At 41.2% G+C, this 24,877-nt stretch overlaps 1 protein-coding gene across 1 annotated transcript in view; it reads left to right on the top strand.

The window, feature by feature from the left end:
* The first annotated feature begins 24,647 nt into the window (after positions 1-24,647).
* The window catches only part of GPSM2 (G protein signaling modulator 2), a 37,822-nt gene continuing 37,592 nt past the window's right edge, over positions 24,648-24,877 (top strand). The window contains exon 1 of the mRNA XM_069479062.1: positions 24,648-24,703. Within this exon, the coding sequence (XP_069335163.1) occupies positions 24,648-24,703 (56 nt within the window). The remainder of the gene's footprint in view (positions 24,704-24,877) is intronic.

Here is a 24,877-nt window from a genome sequence, read left to right as displayed (position 1 = left end):
TTTTTTTTTGAGCTAAGTTCTCTGAAGTAAAAAGGAGTACAAACTAAATGTGGTAAAGGCATCTGTGAAACATTGTACAAAAATGTTAATTTATAGACACATGCCAATGTTAGAAAACCCAAAACAAAAAGCTACTTTTAAGAGAGAGGGGAAGAGAGAGAGCGCTCACTGCAGAATCACTTTAAATCATTTACAGAGGCTGTATTTACTAAAAAGTGAGGTACGTCTTCACGAACAGCATTACAGGCTACTCTGACCCAAGTTGAAGAACAGGGGGAAATGCTTCCCGGGCAAGTACAAGGCACAGCGGGAAGCAGGAGTCGAGAGACCTGGATTGGAATTCCAGCTTCTCCACTTGTTAGTTTCATGTCTGTTTCCCCTTTTGAAAAATAGGGAGAGCAATACTTGAGATAATGCACGAGAAGCACTTGGCACAGGGCGTGGCACAGTGTGAGAATGCAGTGCATGGTAGTTTAAAAATGAAAAACCAGGCTGGGCGGCGCGGTGGCTCACACCTGTAATCCTGGCACTCTGGGAGGCCGAGGCGGGAGGTGGCACATGCCTGTAGTCCCAGCTACTCGGGAGGCTGAGGCAGAAGGATCGCTTGAGCTCAGGAGTTTGAGGTTGCTGTGAGTGAGGCTGATGCCATGGCACTCTAGCCCGGGCAACAGAGTGAGACTCTGTCTCAAAAAAAAAAAAAAAAAAATGAAAAACCAAAACCTATCTCAGTGCTGGAACACAGAAAGATGTGTAGGTCTGGAAGGCAAGGCACTCCTTACGTGTGGTGATATTTAAAGAATAAAGGAAGGAATTGCAGATATAAGACGTAATCTCTTACAGAGCCTTAAAACTATTTGTAAAATCTACCTGTAAATGAATATATTGTTTAAAGGTAAAAAAAAAAAATCACTAAATAATTTTAAGCGAAACAGTGTCTGATTTTTGAGAACAAAAAAAGAGAGTATGTTTAAATATCTACAGAGAAAAGAAAAAAAGAAGACAAACTCTAGTTTTGCAGGACTTTTAATGACCCAAACTATAGCCCCAAAGTCATCCTCGTGCTTTCTTTGTACAATATTTTGAGAAGCTCATTGCTGAGCTCCAAGCCCTTCCTATTTAAGGAAGAAAAGACACATTGTTGGCTAGATTGCAGTTTCTAAAATATTATTCTGTTTAAACTGATAAAATTTGATTTTTGCTGTGACTTTTTTTTTTTTTTTGAGACAGAGTCTCGCTCTGTCACCCAATCTAGAGTGCCATGGTGTCAGCCTAGCTCACAGCAACCTCAAACTCCTGGGCTCAAGCAATCCTCCTGCCTCAGCCTCCCGAGTAGCTGGGACTACAGGTGCTTGCCACCGCGCCTGGCTAATTTTTTCTATTTTTAGTAAAGACAGGGTCTTGCTCTCGCTCAGGCTGGACTTGAACTCCTGAGTCCAAGCGATCCTCCCACCTCGGCCTCCCGGAGTGCTATGATTACGGGCGTGAGCCACTGCGCCCAGCCTTTTTGCTATGACTCTTAAGAAAAAGAAAAAGAGGCACCACCAGGATAAGCCAGAAGCCTGAGGAACTCTCTAATTACATATAGGAAAACAGCTTCTGTTATTATTATTATTTTTTTGAGCGCATGCAAAATATCAAGAGAATTTTTTTCTGGAAAGGGACAATCCCTATACTTAGCATTGTAATGGGCCTTACAGGTAGCTGGAAGGAACTGGAACATCTTCCCACATCAACACCCAGCTCAATCTTGGAATCCAAAGGCACATCCAAAGAGGTTCCGGGCAGAACCCAACAGAACCTTTCTGTGGAATTCCATCTGATTTACTGAAGTCAGGGGAGTACATTTGGGGCCACGACTGCTCGTGCAGCTGTGCTGACCATTGTGTGTTCAGCGACGGCTCACAAGCCCCTCTGAGCACGAACACTGTGAGCAACCAGGCCCGGGACATCACAGCGCCCCAGCCTGGGAAAACCCTCCAGTCCAGGACCTGAGGAGGGATGAACACCAAGGTGATCACCATGCTGACAGCCCTTCCCTGTGTGGTTTATTTGATCATGAAGTCTAAATTTGGAGATGAAGTGCTGCCCTAAGCCACTAACCTGCCTATTTAAGAGAAGAAGATAACCACGGCTGGGATGACTGGCAATCTGATGGATTCAGTTAAGAATGTCTATAGATGGGAAAACCCAGACTCCTTAGTGGTGAGAGACCAGAGATGGTCAGCAATCCTGGTTTCTGGCTGGTAGGTGATATTTCTTCTAGTCACTAGGCCCATTTAGTGATAATACCATTTGACAAACTGTTAGAGGGCTGTTTCATCACCAAAGGAAAACTGTGGGGCCATGTGCTTACAACAATCTCTCAACCTCATCCCCACTACCCTCTGTTCTGTGTTTAGACCTCTGCTAGCCAGGCAAACTGGGGAAGGTGTATAGGACTCAGATGTAGAGGAGAAACAGGAATTGTTTCTACCCACCTTTTCCTACCTCCACTGAAGTACCAGTTAAGACAGACACAAAACACTCACAGGTCCTACACCCCACGCTTTTAAGATCAGCCCTACTGACTTGGTAATGACAATAAGAGTTGGCTATTGGAGGCAATGATTCAGCAATCCAAATAGATATTTGTCATTTAGACTGTGACTAGATTACAGTTAAAAGCTTTCAGTGCATGATTCATTGATATTTTGCACTGCACAAAACAATATGTTGCTCTAAGTCTCCAGCCAACATAATGCTACCGTCAATACAAAGAGCTAAAACAAAGGCAGTAACAATAGAAACTCACCAACATCTTGGGGTCTCTGGATATCACAGAGTGAACAAGTTGAAGGGCCTTGCAACACAGATGAGCAATCCTTTAACTCTAAATCATCTTTTTTTTCAATAGTTGGAAGTTGACTGCGATTGAATAATAGAACAAAAATGAAGCTTCAAAGTCGTGGTATGTCTGCTTCGTCTGGGCTCCTTAGCTGCAAGAAATAAGCTTTGAAGACCACATAGGGAACTTCTACTGTGATCTAAACTCTAGTGTTTTTTTTGTTTTTTTGTTTTTTTTTTTTTTGTCCTTTAAGAGCATTCAAAACACTTGGTTTGACTCTGTTTTAATTTTCACATTCTCTCCCTCTATTTCTAGCTCAGGATTTCTGTTTACCCATGAAAGAAAATAGGAGACGGCTCTGAATAATATGTCCTAGGCCACGCCCAGGGGTCAGGTATTCATGGATTTTGCATTCGGTGTATGGTGTTTCTAGATGAAAATATGTTCAAAGGTAATGTGATACAGGCCTCCTCTGCAATGACTGCATTTGGTGATGCTCGGTAATCCTATCAGCTAACTTTATTTCAGCAATGTGGGGTGTCCACAATGCAATGTCTCTATCTGTAACTATATCTGTTCACCGTGGCAGTCTGGCTTCACCCTGTCATTGTGCAGTGGCAGAAAGGAGACACGGTGATGGGGCAACAAGTCAATTCGATACTCCTGCGAGAGCCAGATGGATGTATTATTTATAGTCAGTCTTAGAGATGGAGTCCTTTTGTGAGTGTGCATGAAGTTGATGACCAGCTGTTAAAAACTTGTTATTCTGAAACTATTTTAAAAGTCAGGAAAAAAAAAATCTTTGAAACCATAAGCAAACCAGTATTTGGAGAAACTTCCTCTCGATGTTTTACCAGCAGCCTTTACTGGCTGTCCTTGCTCTTTGGGAGGTCAGCGCTGCCTTTTATCCAATTTTCCCGTTGACGTAGCCATGTAATCATCATAGTCTGTCTAATTTGTACTGTAAATCATGAACCTTTGCTGTGCTTTGGGAACATTTAGAAAACTCTTGCTAATTGATTTTCTGAAAATAATTCTAACGATAAACTTTAAAACGCACTGATTTAAAGAGGTACAATTTAAAACAAAAAACAAACAAAAAAAATGCCTCATCCCTGAAGCTGCCCTTCCCTAAGCTTTCCAGCTTAAGTTTAGCAACCTCTGCCTAGAGATAAGAAGGGCCAGAATATTTTAGGAAAACCCTTCCTCCCTTATCTGAAGATTTGTCCTTCTCTCCTCTGCCCTCTACCCACTGCCTAAAGAAAGAACATTGACGTGAAATTATAATTTTTTAAAAATAATGACTAAAATGTCAAATATATATATACATTGATGCTTCATATATGCTTCTCAAAATGATTTCTAAAAGTTATGACTTTGACAAAAAGTTTATCCTGGCCAGGTGCAGTGGCTAATGCCTATAAAACCAGCACTTTGGGAGCCTGAGGTGGGAGGATAGCTTTAGGCCAGGAGTTCGAGACCAGCCTGGGCAACAGAGCAAGACCTCCTCTCTACAGAAAAAATTACAAAAATTAGCCGGGCATGATGGTGAGTGCCTGTAGTCCTAGCTACTCAGGAGGCTGAGGTAGGAGGATCACTTGAGGCAAGGAGTTGAAGGCCACAGTGAGCGATGATCACACCACTGAACTCCAGCCTAGGCAACAGAGCAAGATCCCATCTCTAAAAAAAAAAAAAAAAAGTCTATCCTTGCATTAGGAGAAAAATCTAGAGAATGAATTCCAAAAATCTCTATGTGGTAGCATTACAGGTAAATTTTATTTTTTTATTAGAGCTGTTCTTCCATTTATTAAACAAATATTTAGTAAGCATACCTATTGGGTATAAGACACTATGCCAGGTCCTGAAATCAAAAGCAAGTATAGAGAATAGTTAGGAGTGTGGACTTTGATGCCAAGTAAAGTTTGTAGCTAGCTCTGCTACTTACTAGCTGTGCAATCTTGGGAAAGTTGCTTAACTTTTCTGTTCTTCAGTTTATTTATCTATGAAATGAGGATATTAGTAGCACCACCGCATGGGATTGTTGTGAGGCTCATATGAGTTGGTTGCTTAAATCAACACTTGTATAGCACTTTACAAACACTCATTAATTGCATGCAAAGGATTTAGAGTAATGTATATTATTAATTATTGTTACTAATGTGTACTGCTATAAGGGATAGGAAGAGACTGCTAAGAGAAAGAATGTAGGAAGGAATAGAAAACTTGGAGCTGTCCAGGCAGGGAAGGGCTCTCTGAGGATGTGCATTTCCAGCTGGAGCCTGAAGGATGCAAAGCCAGCCATGCAAGGTGTCGGGGCAGAGTGTTCTGGGCTGACGGGACATGCGCACAAAGACCTGAGGATGGGAAGGAACTCTGTGTATTGGGGAAACCGAAAGGAGCTAACGTGGTGGTGGCAGAGATCAAAGAAATGGATGTGTTCCAGACATAAGGCATATTTTGGAGTAAAAATCAGCAGAAATTGGCAATGTGCTTGTGAAGGTGAGGAAGAATTAATCATGACACTTTGGTCATGCTTTCTTGCATTTTCTAAGTATTTGAGAATAAACATCACTCAAATCAATAAAAAAAAATGACCCCAAAGAGCAAATGACATGAATTAACAGAAAAGGAAACATGGAAATATGGCACTTTAAAATATGAAAAGATGATGGCCTTTGTTAGAGCATGTTGTTCTATGTTTTAAACATATTCGTAGTCGACTAGCATTTACTGAGTACATGTGAACCACACGCCATAGTTGACTATTCCTCACTTAGGCACTTGTCCCTTCTCGGGTTCTGGATTTGGGGAAAAAAACAGATGAGTAGAAAGGAGAACAGAGCCACTCAGACCACATGTGGAGAGGGTAGAATTTGTCTTCCTCTGCCTGATACTAAGATACGGCTTCAATTAGGGCACCAAGACAACTGTTTTGTCTGGGAGATGCACTGTGGCCAAAATTTCAGCCTTCTCATGCATATTTTGTGCTATGTACATAGAAAAAATCCTTTGTGTAGTGCTAGGAAATGGAAAATGCTCTGAAGTCTTGACCTGGGTGCAGTAAGTGCTTGGTTTTCAGCCCTGCCTCCAGCCTGACTTCATGGAGTGTCTGCGTACGTGGGTGTGCATACATGCGTGTGCACACGTGTTGCTCGGGGTAGCCTCACGAGAGGAGTCTTCTGGTCTTTGGGCACACTGACTACATTTCTACTTGGGAAAAGAGACCCCTCTCTCCAGCGAAGACTAAACCCCCAGCTCACGGGAGGGAAAGTAATCTTTAACCATCTCTTGGCCTCAGTTAATGCATATGTCAGGGCTTAAGTAAGATTGATTCTGGTTGACTCATCACAATACCTTTTTTAAAGAGTCACATTTCTCTTTGGTATAATCTTTTATGGAAAGAAGAAAATGAAATGAGAATCAAAGGCTCATAAAACATTGAGCTGCAAAAGACATTAGAGATCACCCAGACCAATACCCTCATTGATGAACGAGTGTTGTAAGGAGCAGAAAGAGAGACTGGCTTCCCCAAGAAGGATATTCTTCATGGAAGGCGTGCAGGACCCTCCCATGTCCTCATGCTCTAGGGATAGCAGGACAAGAGTTTGAATCCTGGTACTGCCCCCTCCCAGGTTCTCAAGTTTGGGCAAGTGACCTAACTTCTTTGACTCTTACTTTCCTACTTCGTAAAATGGTGATGACAATCCTACTTCAAAAATTTGCTCTAAGAATAAAATAATGCGCTTACTTCATCTGGTGTCTGTCATGTCCAATAAATGATAGCCATTGCTATGAAACCAAAGTCCTTATGCTCTCAAATCCTCCTCCATCTCACCGCAGTATGAACAATCCTGATGAATAGTTACATACTTGAAAATTTCTACAGATAGTAATGCTCTCTAAATAAATGTGACGTGTTAGAGTTGGATTATGCCTATTTTAGTTTTAACACATGCGTAGGGTTTAGAACAGTGCCTGGCACATAATGTCTGATAAATACTAGCCTTAAAAATTATTAACTATTACATAAGATCTCTTAGTACTTCAAAATTTTAGCTTTTTTAGGCAGTTTGTATGGTTTTATATGAGATAAGGATATGAAATGTAAATCTGTTATAAGTTATGCCATTATAGAAAAATAACAGCTATCAATACTTCCCTAACCCCTTTGTGGTAAAAACCACAACTCAGTCAAGCATGGAGGCTCACGCCTGTAATCCTAGCACTTTGGGAAACTGAGGCAGGAGAATCACTTGAGGCCAGGAGTTTGAGACCAGCCTGAGCAACATAACAAGATCCCGCGTCTACCAAAATAAAAAAAAGAAAATTAGCCGGGCATGGTGGCACACACCTGTAGCCCCAGTCATTCAGGAGGCTGAGGAAGGAGGATCACTTGAGCCCAGAAGTTTGAGGCTGCAGTGAGCTATGATGATGACACTGCACTCTAGCCTGGGCAACAGAGTGAGATCCTGTATCAAAAAAAAAAATCTCTTTGAATAGTAATAAATTAGAGCCCCCAACATGATTATAAAATAAATATTACCTAATCCAATGCTGAAATGCCAACTTCTTTGGACAATATTAGTTGCTATATTAAAATATCAGAATTGACAATCATATGAAAGGTAAATAATCAACATTTAGCCTTTTATGGTAGCCTTATGTAGGCTTAATAAACATTAATTAACTAAGACTCACAACGCCTAGCTGAGATATTTCTTTACCCTCTCAAGAAATGTCATTATCTCAGAGATGGCAACTCACTACAATGCTAAACAATTTAGGACAGGAAACAATTACCTGCTCAAAAGATAACAGCACTTTGCATCTAAATAACACTTTTCAACCAGGAGTATCTAGTCATATTACAATCTCTAATTAAATACTCTCCCGGACTTAAGTATCTCCTTTAACTTCATGGAACAGACACAAGGAGAGGAAGCAATTTAGCTCCAATTACATAGCAGGTCACTAGCAACAACAATGTAGTTCCTTGGAATCAGGTGTTAGATGGGAAGCAGAGAAAACTAACGTTTACTGAGGGCCTACTGTGTGCTAGGTGCTTTGTGTATATCATCTCTTCAATCCTCTCCATAGCACCCCCCCAAGGTAAATATAATGCCTTCTTTAAGATGAGAAAGGAGCTCAGAGGAGCAGAACTAGGATAGGTCAGTCTGATTTCAAAGCCAACTTGCTTTTACTCTTGTTAGACCACACATCACAGAGAGGAAGAAGAAACAGAAGTAGTCAGACTCGTCAGCATTGTAAGCTTTTTTTTTGCTTTTCTTTTTTTCTTTACAGGATGAGTTATTTTATCACTTCTTGGCCTTTTGGCTAAGATCAAGTATAGGATTGATTATTGTACTGGTTTCCTATTGCTGCAGTAACAAATCGTTAAAGAGCAACATTTCAACAAATTGTGTTTACAGATCTGATTGGCTTTTATTAGTGATTCATGAATCGGGCAGCATCCCATCTAAAACAGAAAGGCCCTCCAGAGAGCTGAGCAGAGTGGGTGAGCTTTCCAGGCAGAAAGGCCAAGTAAGCAGAAACAAGGGACAAAAAGCAGACTGGTTGTTTCCTTGTAGGGTTAAAGCAGAAAGGACTTCCTTACCATGCTGGCTCAGGTTGACTGGGCCCCACTGGATTGCTTCCTGTGAATCTCCTGCTTTTTGGAAAACTGGCCAGTTTCTAAGTTTGGTTTGATTACACAGCACCTAGCACAAATGACTTCATTCTGGTTTGGTCTGGTCTGCTGGGGCCTAAAACAGGAGCTCAGTCCAAAATGACCTCCCATAAATTTTATTTAATGAAATTATCACAAATTTAGTGGTGTGGAACAACACAAACTTATTATCTTTTTGTCCCGGAGGCTGAAGTCTGAAAATGGTTTCACTGGACTAAAATCAAGGTGTAGGTGGGGCTGCGTTCCTTCTGGAGGCTGGAGGGAAGAATCCGGCCTCTTCCAGATTTTGGAGACTCTCTGCGTTCCTCAGCCCATGGCCCCTTCGTCCACCGTCAAAGGTAACATCATAACATCTTCAAATCTCCTCTGACTCTGACACTCCTGCCTCCTTTCACTCATGGGGACTCTTGTCATTACATTGTGTCTTGGGCCCACCCAGACAATGTCGGATAATCTTCTCAAGATTCTTAATTTAATCACATCTGCAAAATCCTTTTTGACGTGTAGGGTAACACATTCACAGATCCCAGGAATTAGTACTTGGACATTTTGAAGGCCATTATTTTGCTTACTCCTATGTTCTTTAATATTTGGGGGGATTGTCAGAAATCTAGGGTCTATGCCTCAACATTTCACCCCTAAGCAGCATCTCTTATATTTCCAGGGGGCACCTACTGCCCCTAAAGCCTCTCCCAATGTGGAGCTTTGTCATCCCATGGAATAAATCGTAATTTGTTGAGATACAGTAAACACCGTAGGAGGGCACACCTCAAAAGTTGAAAGTTTAAAAAATTTACAATGATAACTTGACACATGCAACTATATGGATGAATCTCAAAGCACAGTCATGCGTTCCTGAGCAGATACGTTCTGAGAAACACACTGTTAGGCAATTTGGTCCTTGTGCAAACATGACAGCGTGAACTTACACAAACCTAGGTGGAACAGCCCACTGCGCACCTAGGCTATGTGGTGTAGCCTATTGCTCCCAGGCTACAAACCTGTACAGTGTGTTACTATTAAATATATTGGACACTGCAGGCACTCATAACACAATGGCAAGTATTTGTGTTCCAAAACATATCTAAACATAGAAAATGTACAATAAAAATATGGTATTATAATCTCATAGAGTATATATGTGGTCCATGTCATTGACCAAAATGTTATGCAGCACAGGACTGTAATTATGCTATTTGAAAGAAGTCAGATTTTAAAAAAGGGTACATATTGTATTATTCCATTTATATAAAATTCTAGAAAATACAAACTAATGTATAATAACAGGAAGCAGACTAGTAGTTGCCTGGGGTTGGGGAGGAGGTTGGGAAGCAGCATGAGAAAATTTTCAGAGATGATGGATATGTTGATCGTGGTGAATGTTTGTCAGAACTTAACAAATCGTGCCATTTATGTGCTGTTTATTGTATGTCAGTTATAGCTCAAGAAATCTGTTAAAAAATAATACATGAAAACAAACTTTAAAATCCCCTAACGCACACAAGGACTTCATAAATGAAATTATAGATCCAGGGAGAAATTCGTACCACATGGTAGTAACCTTATCTATAAAGCTCTTCAGAAAATTTCTAAATACCTCATTCAGATGTTATCATTTCAGGATAATTGAAGATTTGCAGAGCAACACATTTGGGAGTTTATTCTGTAGACTGTCTAAGCTTCTTCACATGGCATGTGAAGCCCTTTGTGAGCTGTCGCCACCTGCCTGCCTCCCTACCTCTCCAACCTGTCTTCCTACCACGCCCTACCTTGGGATTCATGCTTCCACAATCCCAGGCTATGATAGCTCTCCAAGCTCACCTGGAGTTTTATGTCCCCACCCTTTGGATGGGCTGCTATCCTCTCTGCTTGGAACACCCTTCCCCCCACCCACCTCCTCAGCCAGGAGAGGTCTTCGCTTCCTCCTCTGCCACCTCCATCCCCTGTACAAGCTTCTGCAGTTACACTCTCCCCACTCTCTTGTAATTAATTGTTTCATATCTGTCTTTGTCACTAGCCTGTCTGTACTCCAGGTATATGGCAGGGACTCAACATGTATTCTATGGAATCGGAAATGCGCCCGGTGTGCCATGCTGACAAACATTAGAGCCATCAGGGCGTCTATAGGGAAGGAGATCCAGCCAAGGGGGAGTTTGGATGTGTCCAGATGAAGGGATAAAGTATGGTACTGAAGCCGACGGCAGTGACACTCCTGCAGCCCGACTAGCAGTTGGTTCTCAGTAGGAGGCCGGACAGCCCAGGGACTCTCAGAAATGGAAGGGGAGTCACAGCTGGCATTCTGGGAGCCGGGTGGAACCAAGGTACAGAACAATCCTGTGCAGAGAACCGTCTCGTCCAAAGTGCCAATAGGACCCTCATTAAGAAACACCACTCTAAAGATAAAACAGGTTTTCTCTGAAAAGATGGCAAATAATCTCTTCATTATTACTTCAGGGGAGTGTGAGGTAAGGTCAAAGATGAGGACCAGAACTTCTCCCTGAAGCACTCACTCCCTGGCCCCTGCCCACTCCCTGTTCCCTGAACTTCTTTTGTTTCTCAAATGCACAGTGTCCTGCCCACCTTAGGGTCTTCCCTTCAGCTGTTCACAGGCCTGAGGTGTCTGACCCCGCTTGCTCCTGCCTTTCTACCTGGTCATTTCTTACTCATCCCTGAGCATGTCACTCCCTCCAGAACCTTCCCTCATCTCCGACACTAAGTCAGGATCCCCTGATGCAAGCCTTCAGAGCACTCTCTGTACTCTATAATGGCATTCATCACGATCATAAAATATTGGCAGAGGAGGGAGGGGAGAGAGTAAGAGGGGGAAGGTGGACAGGGAGGAGGGAAGGGAGGGAGGAAGATCCATCTGGCTGCTTGGGAACAGTGGGGAAGCAGAAGTTATTTATTAACAAAAACTGAGTTTGACTCTTAGCTCTGCTCCTTATTAATTGAGGACCTTGGGTGAGTTATCTATTAATAAGTGATCTGAACTTCAGCTTCCTCATTCACAAAATGGGGATAAAGGGGGTTTGTGGGGATTAAATGAGCTAAGTGTGTAAAGTGCCTTGTCAGTTTCTGACACATAGGTGCTCAATAAATGTCAAGTCTTTCTTTTCTCTCCTTCCTCCTCTTCCGTGAGTGGAAAGGCAAGTAAAGGTAGAAATGTAACTGAGGAGGCTAGACTGAAAAGGCCCCGTAACTTGATAAAGAAGAGTACATCTGTGAGCTTATGTGGGTTTAAGAGGCCCTGAGAACACAGCAAGGGAGACCTGTGGTCAGGGGGGCCTCTACTCCATTGGCTGGAGTAGAGGCAATGGATAGAATCTGTAGACACTGACACGGAGTGTTGCCCAAATATTCCTGAAAGATCTACCCTTTTCTGCACAATCCCTCTTGCATGCTAGCAAGTGTCTGTAGGATGACTACGTTTGGTTTCTTGGGAGGAATTTGACCTAACTGGGACATGAGACACGTCTTTCTGTCTCTGAGACCAGGGCTCTACCAAGGTCCTACTGATGTAATGAAACCATAGTTTGGGAAGGGTCAGGGACAACTATCTGAGGTGGAGTCTAGCCAGTGGAGTAGAAAGAGTTCTAAATGATGACAATTTAGATTCCTGTGATTTGCCTGGAACCTCTGGGCACATTTGTGATGCCATTATTAAGGACTGATAATAGCCTCATAAAACAGTGGCATTATCTTCAGAGGAGAACATCTGAGCAAGCGTACTACCCTAAAGGCAAACAGACTCTTGGAAGTTAGACACATGGAAGACTGCTAGGGTAGTCATAAGAGTCTCACTTCTTTTCTAAACAAGCCACTCACTAAGTGAGTTTTTGAACAAAGGGTAGTAAAGAAGTTTGATTGGACAGCTTGTGACTTCTGCACCTGACACAATGTGAATTGAGAGCACTTGACTGCTTTGCCAACAGGCAGCCTCCAGATGTGCTGTTAGGAACGGATATTGTCCCCCTCAATTTTAGAGAACCCTAGGAGGTAACCCTGTAAAAGAACAGGGGGGTGTCTCCTGGTTAAAGCCCTAAACTATTAATAATTATTTGCTTCTCTTTCTTTTAAACCTACTTTCTTTGTTTCACAAGCCCTAAAGGGTTTCCACACTTAACTGCCTTTACCAACTCCAGCCCTGGTTTTAAAAGTGAGAGTCCCAGGGCTGGGTGGTGGTGCATGCCTGTAATCCCAGCACTTTGGGAGGCTGAGGTGTGAGGATTGCTTGAGGCCAGGTGTTAGAGACCAGGCTGGGTGACATAGTGAGACCCCTGTCTCTATAAAAAAATAAAATAAACTTGAAAGTCCTGTCTCCTGGGACCCCCTCAGTCTCAGAATGGTTGGTCACCCTAGTACAGGACATTCTCTCCACCCTGCCCAACTATTATCCCCTTGTTCCCAAGCGGTTAATCTCTTTTCACATCTAAGTGTTTTTATAGAAGGACGCCAGAAGGAAGTAACAGAGAGGCACGCATATGGGGAATGTACAGATTCACAGTGATTTTTCTTGGGGTTGGCTGCTAGAGCTCACAGCTGCCCCTTTCCCTAGACAGTCTGTGCTAGGGACAGCAGCCACACCTGGGGAAGTCACACCCCACTCCATCCTGACACAAGGGTGTAAACAGCCAGCATCCTTGCATAAAATGGAGGCTGCCTCTGCAGGGTGGCTTATGCTCTAGACTCCAGAGCCCTCCCTTCCCTCTGTGCATTGGACCAAGGCTAGGATTTGCTGAGATCCATTCCTGCTTGGGTCTTGCTTGGATCTTCCCAGTTCCTTGTCCTGTTTCACTCCCTCCCTCAGTAAATCGTATGGATCTCAGTCCCCATCTCAGGATCTGATTCTAGGGAAACCAACCTAAGATACTGTAAAATGGGGATGATATTAGTACCTACTTCATAGGGTTGTGGTGGAGATGAAATAATAGTTAAAATTATAGTAATAGCAAAAGTTATTTAGCACTATGTACTAGGCCCTGTCCTAAGCACTTTATTAATTCCTTTAGTCCTTGCATCAGTCAGCATCCAGGTAGAATCCTCAACACAAAAAATGCCTAGAATAGTGCCTGGCACATATTTAGCACCAGTAACTTTTGGCTATTATTATGTATTGATTCACTGTAGATTTCACAGGAAAGATGAAGCCTAATAGGCTGTTTCCCCTGCATTTTGAAGTCTCCTTCCCATCCCCCTTTTCTTGGGTAGTCCTTTGGAAAGCTTCTACCCCCATCCCAATTTTTTCCTTCTTTTATTATAAAGGTGAACTACCAAGTCCACATTCTTGCTGAGGAACCTCCACACCCAATGCTTCTGACTTTCAGTCCAGGGAGCACTGTTATTCTTTGATAGACTTTGTTGGGGAGGGAACATGTGTTATCTACTTGGTTATTCAAACTTGCCTTGATTCAATGTGGTTACTTATAACTCAGGGAAGTCCAGCCACTCTGGCTACATCTTTAAAAAGCTAAGCTTGGCCTATCCTAACACCCCCACATGTTGTACGGCTATGGACTTTCTCACTGCTCTCCCCCTGCTCCAAGGCACTGAAGAATGGTCAAGGAAGCCTGTAGGCAGTGTCGGCACCAGGAGCTTTCATCTAGTAGTGTGGGAATGGTGCGGTGCAAACCTCACTGCTGGGTTCCCAGCACCCAACAGAGCACTTGGCACATAATAGGCATTTATTGAACAGATGACAGTTTATGTTAAACAGGTCTCTCCCTCTCTGCCTGATTTAGGACTCCATCAAGATTCAGGTGCCTTTTTAAGTTTGTTTTTCATGATATTGACTTTTATGAAGAGTCTGGGCTAGCTGCAGAATGTCTCAAATTCTGGATTTGTTCCAGAGTGCTGTTTTAAAAATACAAAGCAGATAAAGTTACTCCCATGCTTAAAAGTTTCCACTGGCTTCCTATAACATTTCAGAAATGAAGTCCATACTCACTATCCTGGCTTACAAAGGCCTCGGTGGCCTCTTGTGTGTTTTCCTCTCTCTCACTTCGGCCACAGTGGCCTTCCTCCAGTTTCTCAAACCCACAAAGGAGGACTTTGCATTAGCTATTCCCTTTGCCTAATGTGCTCTTCCCTGAAGTTTGCTTGAAGGCTGGCTTCACTTTGAAATCTCACTTTGAACGCCATCTTCTCAGAGAGGCCTTCCTTACCTTGACCCTCAAGCTAGCCATTCACTCATGCACTCTCATGTCACCCTTCTTTGAACTCTCTGCATGGTACCTATCACCACCTGATATTTTTTTCTTGTTCTTTATCTTCATTGAGCTCCATGAGAGAAGGGGCTGTGTTCTGCTGTGATCACCACTGTTTTCCCAGTACCCACAACAGCTCCTGACACACAGCAGAAACTCAATAAATACTTGCCGAATGCTGTAATGAATAAGCTGAGAGCTGAGGGATAAAAAGAAGCCAACCATTTAAAGAGCTTGGGGAAAAAATCTAGGCAGAAGCAACTGCCAGGGAGGAGGTCCTGAGTTGAGGTTTGGTCTGTGCTAGGGCCTGAGGAATGCGCTGTGTATTTGCCGGAAAGTGAGGCAAGAGGAGAAGGAAATAGAAGGAGTATAGAGGTGGGCAGGGACAAGATGGCTTAAGACTTTGTGAGCCATGGTAGGGAGTTTGGATTGTATTTTAAATCAAATGGGAAGTCCCTAAAGGTTTTTAAGTAGGAGAGTGACATAATCTGATTCATGCCCTTTAAAAGATAATTTAAAAGATAATTCAACTTGAGTGATTAGGAAGATGGAGCTAACATCAGAAATACAAAGTCACATGTGTAAAAGATTTGCAGGGAAGAAATAATGATTCATTTTGGACATGTTGAATTCAATATATTGTACTTCCTTTGTGGCTTTCATAGTAGCAATACTTAAAAGTATCAATACTTAAAAAGAATTTTTATGAGTAAGAAGGAATTATAATGCCTACCTCTGAAATAATACAGCCAGCTAATTTGGTGGTTGTTTATAAGAACCTCATATTAAAGGTGCTTGATAATAATGATACTAGGTGCCCTGTATTGAGCAGAACCCATGTGTCAGGCCCAATGTCAACCACTTAACAACCCGACCTCACTGAAGCATCATAACAACCCTTATTAGAGGAGTATGTATTATCTGTGTTTTACGGATAATAAAACACAGGCTAAAGAGAATAAAGGCTAAATAAAAGCCTAAACAGAATAAGTAACTCGGCCAAGGTCCAGTAAGTGACAGATTGGAACTCAAACCCAGGTTTCGTGTGATGCCAAAACTGTTCCTTCAAACAATTTGCCGTAACTCGCATCTGATGAGAAATGTTGCTCGTTAGGTTAAGGCTGTCATTCAGAGAGATACTGAAACTAGGATTTTCTTTAACATATCCTTGACCCCGTGGGAACATTTAAATTTCATGTAAGTGGAGAAATGCCGATTTGAGAAATAATCTAACTGAATTCATCAAATTCTTTACTCCAGAGAGGCTGCAGTCTTGGTATTTTGTGAAGAACAAACTGAGATCTATTTTTCGGTTCACTTGGTACGGAGGGGAAGTGTACGGAAATAAAACGTATTCTTCCCAGCGTATTTGGAATGTAGCCGCTGCAACTAAGTAAAACTGCCACCCAGGTTTCCTGGGAAACAGCAATTCTGCAGTCAACAAAAGTTTGCTTTTCCAACAGCTGGAAACGCTGTAATTGTGACACAGCTTCGAGAACTGAGGCTGCCTTGTTCAGACTTTCACACGGTCCCCCGTTCCTTTCACAGAGGCCTCTGTTTCTTAAACACCCTGCAGCTGCCGCTTGGAATACTCATCTCTAGGGCGGCTCCGAGCCTCGCAGGAAGGAGGCAGTGGTTTGGGGATCCCATCTTTTAAAGGGGTCAGCCCAGACGCTCTCTGAACTCTGGTCGCTCTTTATTGTTCCACCGTTCAGTGTCCGAAGAAGAAATAAGAGAACGGGAAAGAAACTTCAGTTTGGTGTTTGAGGACTAGGCCCGGAGCCAGAGGAGGACCGAGCCTTCAAAACCCCCCTCAACCTGACACGCAGGTCCCGGGCGGGGAGGAGAAGAGAGCGAGGAGGCGAACGCCGCGCCCCGCCCCGCCCCACCGCCGCCGGGCCCCGCCCCGCCGCCGGTCATTGGCCGGTCCGAAAGACGCGGGGCGTGGTCGGTTTGAATGAGAGCGGCTGCAGCTGGGGGCGCAGGCGCAGAGGAGGGAGGCGTTTGAGGGCTGGCAGCACTGCGGGACCCCTAGGTGGCGGAGGGGCGCCGCGGGGAGGCGAGGGGAGCCTAGGGCCCTGGACCACGTGACCGAGCGGGGGCGGAGGGCTCGCCCCGGCCCCCAGTGGTGCACTTGCCTGGCTCACGGACCCGCCGGTGGCAGGGGCCGTGACCGCCCGCCTGTTGTGGTAGGCGGCAGCTGTTTCGGCTTCGCCGCGCACCCCGGACCCGCTGGACCACAGGAGGTGAGTTCTGCCGTGGCGCAGGGGTGAGGCGTTTGAGGGGTCCCCGGAGGGAGGTGACCGGGAGGGGGTGTGTGTGTGCATGTAGGGGACGACTTCCTTTGTTCGGGGCGGGAGGAGGCGGGATGGCCGGCGGAGATGGGGCTGGGGGGGCTTGCCGGGGCCGGGGGCGCTGCGTGGACGCGGCGTCTTGTGTGTCCGGCTCGGGAACCAGAAACTCGGGCTGAGGAGCAGCTTGCACCAGTACGAGCCCTGAGTTGCTTTCTTGTTGGAAGATGTTAAAATGAGAGTAAGCGTAAGAGCTTCATTCGCTAATTTTTTAAGATAAAAAGTATACTAGGATGCAGTGACTTCTTACGTACTCCGAGTGTGAATAACAAATAGTAGATTAAAAGTCCGAATCCCCGTGGAATTAAATCCCAGGCAGATCACAGTCCCTTGTATTCGTGCGCTTGATATCTAAACTAGGCAGTTTTTGTCAAATGTCTGCGTTGCTCACATTTAAATTCATGAACTTTTAGGCACCACCAGGTCGATTTGCCATAGAAATGGGTAGTTGCTGCAAAAAGTTTAGGCATAAAATGTTAAGAAAACCTTTTTCTGAAATCTATGGAGTATCTTCAATTTAAAAGCAAAAAATATAATTTCCTTATGTCTTGATGGCAGCCAATTAGATCATTTTAGCTAGTATCAGTTGAACTCTGTTAAAGAAAAGGAGGATGGAAATTTTATTTGCCTTAATGCATAATTAAACCCCACCTTAGAATTTAACGAAGTAGGTTCTTGGCTTTCCTTTCTGTCGGGCTGGCATTGGAGTGCTTCCTGATTTGTATTGGAAGTGAACATGACCAGCCGAGCTGAGTTTTCAAGCAGCCACTTTAGAAGGGTGTACCAGCCATTTCTGGCCTGATAGAAGCCAGCGTGATTACTTCTGATAAATACCACTTTTCTTGGGTTCTCACTATTCACGAGCAGCTTTGGTTGATTGTTTAGAAACGAGTAAACAACACACTAACTGATCAACGCTAAGGTGCTCACGTTGTAGTAATATTCATTAGGTGTCCGGGCAGGTGGCGGGGATCGGGATGGGAAGCGAATGCGGTGCGCGCTGTACGGTGGCAGGGCACGCCTCCAGCCCTGGCTTGGACCACGCAAAGGCTGTTACTTGTAACCAAAATGTTTGTACCCCCATAATATCCTGAAGTTAAAAAAAAAAAAAACCAAAAAAACATGAAAGAGGAAAGATCACTGTTGAAGTAGGTAAGGAGGCGGGATGCTCAGGGATGAGGGGCAATCTCATACCTACTGGGCTTTGCACCTTACAATGGTGCAAAACCAATCCAGGTTTTGAAAAGAAATTTCTCAGGCTATTATTTACAATTTAAGGAGTGGAGCGGTTACAAAGTAAAAAGTTGTATGATATTGTTGTAGAGGCATATCCCGCAACTCCTCTTTGACAAGATAAGCGGTTTAATTGTAGTTTCGTACATTATTAAATCAGACATTTGGTGTTACAAATATATTTTAATATAAATCTGAGACTTGGTACTAGGCTAATTGCAACAGCAATAGGATACAGTAGTTGTAAAACGGCTTTTTTTTTTTTTTTTTTTTTGAGACAAAGTCTGGCTCAGTCTCTTGACCCCGGAAGAGTGCAGTGGCGTCGTCATAGCTCACTGCAACCTCATACTCCTGGGCTCAAGGGATCCTCCTGCCTCAGCCTCCTGAGTATCTGGGACTACAGGCATGTGCTACTACGTCCAGCTGATTTTTCTATTTTTTGTAGAGATGAGGTCTCGGGGTCTCATTTTTTTGCTCAGGCTGGTCTTGAACTCCTGAGCTCAAGCAATCCTCATGCCTCAGCCTCCTAGAGTGGTAGGATTACAGGCGTGAGCCACTGTGTCTGGCCACCTTTTCTTAATCATAAAATATTTCTAAGATTTATCTGAAAAATAAGTTTTGTAATTCTCTGGGATTTTAAAATTGCAAGCCTGACATAGATTTAGACTATTTTAAATTTCTTCTAATAGACATATTCTATTTTATAATAATGACAGCAGCAAATATTATTACTACAGTCCTATCCTTTATTGAGTACTTTTGTTAGTACCAGAACCAGGCACTGGGTTAGGAGCTTTGTAAATTGTGTCTCTGATCATCACATCACATAAAGATAAGTATGATTATGCCCACGCCAGTTCTGAGAGTTTAACTAGCTTAAGATCATATAACTGATAATCACTGTGCTGGGATTCACACCATGGCCTGATCCCAAAGCACATGCTGTATTACTGCTTTTTTGTATCTGTTTAAGCCCCTGCCATGTCTCTGGATTCCATTTGTAGGGACATAATTTTACTTTAAATATGCCTGTAGGTGCTGTGTTTTGTTGTGACTAAGCAGAAATATTTCAGTCCTTTTAGAACTACTATCTTGTTTTCATTGCCTTACAAATCACATAACATTTTCGGTAGCCTTTTAATCATTTTTATAAAAACATTTATAAATTAAGAATAAGACTTGTCTGAGTTATTTATATGAATCTGAATATAATCTTTATTGTGAAGCAGAAATGTATCAAAGTCTAGTTTTCTCACTATTGTAGGATTCGCTGCTGCTTCATAGTTCCTATATTTTTCCAGGCAAGAAATCAAAAAGTTTGTTGGACATCTTTTATGTGCAAAGCAATGTCCTTGGTGTTGTGAGATGATAAGAGAATGCTTCCCATTCAGTAGTTGTTCCTGGAGTTTTTGCAGTATTTTTCTCTTCTCTATCTCCCCATTCTGCTTTATATGTTGCTGCTGGTTTATTTTTCTAGCACAGATCCCACTTTATTATTCCTTTGTCAAACAAACAAACAAAAACCAAAAAAATCTGCAAGGTTCCCTATTATGTAAATACAGGGCTGAATATGTATTCCGAGTCCCTCACAATTTGGTACTGTTCTACCTTCTCAGACTTTTCCACTACTTCTAACCCAATGTGCTTATCCTGGAAAACATTCTGTGCATTCCTACCTCCTTGCTTTTTCTTGAACCATTTCCCTTCACTGGAATGCCCTCCCTCCATTTGCCTAATACGATTTACCCATCTTTCAAGGTGTAGTACAGATTTCCTTGCTTCCAAAAAGCTTTCCCTGGCCCTTTTTAGTCAGAATTATTCTTCCCATACCATCTCATAACATTATTGAATTGCATAGAAACATGTTTTTCCACAGAATGGTGATAAGTTTTGGGAAGAGAGGACAGAGTCATGTTTAATATATTTTCCTGTGAAGAATTCTAAACTCAAACTGTCTAGGGACCCATTTTAGTCATTTTATAAACCTTTTGCGGTTGGGATTTCTTTCTGCTTAAAAATGTGTTTGAAACCAATTTTGCCATTTTAAAGTCCTGTTAAGAGAACTGATTTATTGTAATGTGCTAACTCAAGAACAATGCTTAGTAGAAAAGATCACTTCTTTTCTATCGTACTGTTGAATTTTAAAATTATCACATATATGTATTAATTTATTGAAGCAGACGGCAGACCAACATTAGTAGTAATAAATGGCTGTGCTTACCAAAAAAGTTTACATATAGTTTAGATAAGCTAACCTAGAGGCAAGAAAAGTAAGTTGTGTTTATCATCTGATGGGTGTTACCAGTTTATGTAGATTGTTGAATGAAACAGATCAAAAGTTATTGGCATTTAAATGGCAGTCAGGCAGATAGTTTAGATAAATTCAGAGAAGCACAACATCTGTCTTTCCCCCATTTTCCCTCATCACCTGAGTTACAAACTTTTTATTGCCAATGAAGTAAACCAGAGCCAGGATTTCTTGCTTACTCTGATTGCATACCTTGGACAGTATTTAAGAAGTCCACCTAGCTGTATAAAGAGAGTCTGCCTATTTTGACTTTCTAGTCAGGTAACTGTGAGGCAAGAGCTGTGTACTAGTTGATCTTTCTGTCAATTTCTGGGATATGGAAAAGATGATTGCTTTCTCTTTATTTCTTTATGGTCAGACCAAAAGATGCTGTTACCTAACCATTTTGTTAATAGTGAGGTTTCTGGAGCATTGTTTGGGAGATGCTATTTTTAAGGGATGGATTTGTTCCTGGCAAATTACTAGTTGTAAGTCTTAATGGAGGTTGGAGGTTAAACTTGATGACTTCTCAATATTCTTTCAAACTGATAATTTCCATTCCTGTTCCCGGTCCTGTCATAAAATTGTCTTATCTTTTGAACAAATTTGTAATTTACTATTTGTTGCAAATTGTACTAGTCTTACACACACACACACACACACACACACTGTATATAGTGTTAAATATGAAGTGGGTTTGTTAACTCCATGTAAGGTGGAGCCCAGGTGATCACATTGTTACTAAATTGGTTAGAGAGTTCTTGCAACATGAATCATGAATCAAGAATTGCTTGTTTGTTCAGTGAATAATTTTAAGATACGAAATGCTACTTAATTGTTATAGAGATTATAATGTAAGAGTGACTATTTTGGATATTCTTTTGAGAGTAATAAGACCCTCTTATAAATTGTCCTTAGTAAAACAGTGAATAACATTCTATCTTCTTGTTTTAATTATGTTAAAAATTATTCCCTTTGCAGTTTATCAGGTAAGGTATTTTTCAACTTCATATATTTATTTTATTTATTCGTTTTTTTTACCAACCAGAAAGCAGCATTGAACAACTTCACTTATTCTTATTCATTTATTAATTTATTTGTTAATTTGTTGAACATGTAAATGACTACATGTTTACATTTTAATAAGTGAATTAACATTTTTAAGTGATTGGTAATATTTGGAATTTCATTATCTCATGGATGAGAAAAATATTTAAATTAAATATACAGTTGTCCCTTGGTATTCCTGGAGGATTGGTTCTAGAATCCCCAGATGCTCAAGTCCCTTATATAACATGGTGTAGAACTTGTATGTAACCTATGCATATCCTCCCACATATTTTAAATCACCTCTAGATTACTTATAATACCTAATGCAATGTAAATGGTTGTTAGGGGATAATGACAAGGAAAAAAGTTTGTATGTGTTCAGTACATACTCAGCTATCCTTTTTTTCCCCAGATATTTTCAGTCCTCGGTTGAATCCATGGGTGTGGAACCCACAGATATAGAAGGCCTACTGTAATTTAATCTCATTCTAAGTTAAATTAATTCTAATACCTCTCCATCTGTCCCATTTTAGAAATAACAGCCTAAACTTCGTAGTGGATAATGGAAGACAATTTGGTTGCCAGTTTAGCTGCTGTGTACTCTAAATGCACTTCAGGGCTATTGCTGTGAATATCTACACTAATTCCCTTTACAAAAGAAAATAAGAAGATTTGCTGTATTAATAGCATCTACGTATCTTTTTCATCCTTTCTTCAGATACTGCTTTCTAGCTAGGTATGGTGGCACATACCTGTGGTTCCAGCTACCAGGGAGGCTGAGGCAGGAGGATTGCTTGAGACCAGGAGTTCGAGGCTACAGTGAGCTATGATGGTAATGTGACTAGCCACTGCATTCCAGCCTGGGTGACATAGCGAGATCCCATCTCTAAAAAAAAAAAAAAACCAAAATAACAAAAGCAAAACAACAAGAAGATTGGCCAAGGGAAAGGATAAGAGGATTAATATTTTGTGACTCTTACATGCCAAACTGATTATTAATATGAAAACTTCATTTCCTCTTGGAAGCTTTGTCAGTATTCCCAAGGCTGCTTCTTTCTACCTTCCTCCCTCTCACCTTACTGCTCTGTTCTCTACTAACCTCTAACTGTACTTAATTAACAAAGTAGTGGGTGTTAATTATTTAGAGTCTGGTTTGTGTTAGCTGAAATACTTAAAAGGATGTTATATGGAAGAGGAATTAGAGTTTAGTGTATATGGCTGCAGAAAGAACCTGGACAAATGGGTAGAAATGGAAAGATTGCTCAAAGTATGGAACAACTTTCTAATAGGACTATTCAGAATTAGGATTAGCTGCTTTATAACCTAACTGGGAATGCTGTAGTAAAATGTTAGACTAACTGACCTGTAGGGTTGTTTATAACATTAAGATTCCAGGAATTTATGATTATGTATCTATTAATTTATCTCAGATATATATATATATCTTATTTGTTTCTCTCAACTGTTATGTCAGAGGTTATAGTTTATATCTGATGTGCTGTAGTTTCTCTGTGATATATCTGAGTATGGATTCATTTTTATTTATCCTATTTAAGGCTTAATGTGCTTCTTCAATTTGCATTTCTGCAATTCTGAAAAATTCTCAGTCTTTATCACTGAAGATTTTGCCTTTACTCCTGTATTTTTCCTTCTGGTCCTCCTCTTAGATCTGTTTTAGAGCTTCTCATTTTGTCCACCTTTGCTCTGAACTGTTTCGTATTTTTTAATCTCTTTATCTGTTTATCATTCTCTCTTTAACTATATCTGCTCTACTGCTTAGCTAGCACATTGAGTTAATATCAGTGTTCATACTAGTACTTTTAGTAACAGTAATCCAAAAAGCTACAACCCAAATGCCCATTAAAAGCAGAATGAAAAATATGTTTGGTATACAATGGATTGTGATACAACAATACAGCCAATTGTAGCTATGTGTAACAATTGAGATGAATTGCAGAAACATGTTGAGCAAAACCATACAAAACTAAATGATATATTATTTAGGACTATGCAGACATTTGTGGTAAAGACATCTGTGGTAAAGTTGTAAAGACAAGCAAGGGAATAATGAACAAAATTCAGTTCAGCGATCACCTTAGAGGGGAAAGGAAAGAGATGGTTTAGGTTGAGGCACCCAGGAGTCTTCAAAGGTAGTGGTATAATGTTATTTATCTTAAACTGGGTGGTATTATATAAATGTTTATTGTGTCATTCTTTTTACCATACACATATTTACTAAATTTCTTTTGTACCCTCTCAATATTAATAAAAACATTTTAAAGCTTGAAGAGCTTAAGTAGAATATACTTTGAGAGCAAATGAATATAAATATACCTTAATTGTCAGTGTGATACCTTCTTTGAAGAAATAAATTTACAGAGTGTATAATTTCAAATATTGAATTTTCATTTGATTTGGTAATAGCAGTTTTTAAAAGTTCAAAGTATCAGTTTTGTTTTTAGATACTAATATGATACATACCATTCTGCTATTATTTATAATAGGAAATATTATATAAAAGCATTATATTACAAACCAATTTAAAAAATTAAACTTAAGTGCAGTTCTCAAATAGATCTCGTATGTTCACATCCTTATTTAGAAGCTCCGCGATGACAGTTAAGCCCTCTGCTGTGTTCTGTAGTGATTGACATGACAGCAGTCTGTGGAGTTAGCTTGTGATTATGTACAGCTCAGGGTTACTGTAGGTTATTCTTTGAAAATCTAGGACTTCAAGCAAAGCATCTTGTATTCCTTTTGCAGAAATGTTGCTGAAGTGCTGCTGAAAGGGCCAGAGATGCAAGGATTTGGGATACATTTTGAACCTTTAAGCTGTCTGACATTGACCTCCTTTCATTATTAATAAAGAAGAAGCAGGAGCTTAGGATGTATTAACACCAACTCATTAATATACTAACTGGACAATGTTCTGCAAACAATTCTACATTGTAAAGAACTGGATTGGCACAAAATAAAATAATTTCATATTTTACTCAGCTTTTAGTATGACTCGATGGAGGAAAATTTGATAAACATGAGGGAAGACCATTCTTTTCATGTTCGTTACAGGTAAGACTACTGCTTTCTTAGTGGGTGACTTTTAATCCCTATTTTAAAATGTATTTAACTCTGACCATTTCAAATTTCAATTGAAAATATTCAAAGTATACCAGCCATAGTATCTCCTATAGACAATGTTTTCTTTTTGTTGTGGTTCTAAGTTTTTGTGTCCTTTCTATAGGA

The sequence above is a fragment of the Eulemur rufifrons genome, chromosome 8, assembly GCF_041146395.1.
Source record: "Eulemur rufifrons isolate Redbay chromosome 8, OSU_ERuf_1, whole genome shotgun sequence".
Taxonomy (NCBI): domain Eukaryota; kingdom Metazoa; phylum Chordata; class Mammalia; order Primates; family Lemuridae; genus Eulemur; species Eulemur rufifrons.
This window is presented reverse-complemented; position numbering and strand designations above follow the sequence as displayed.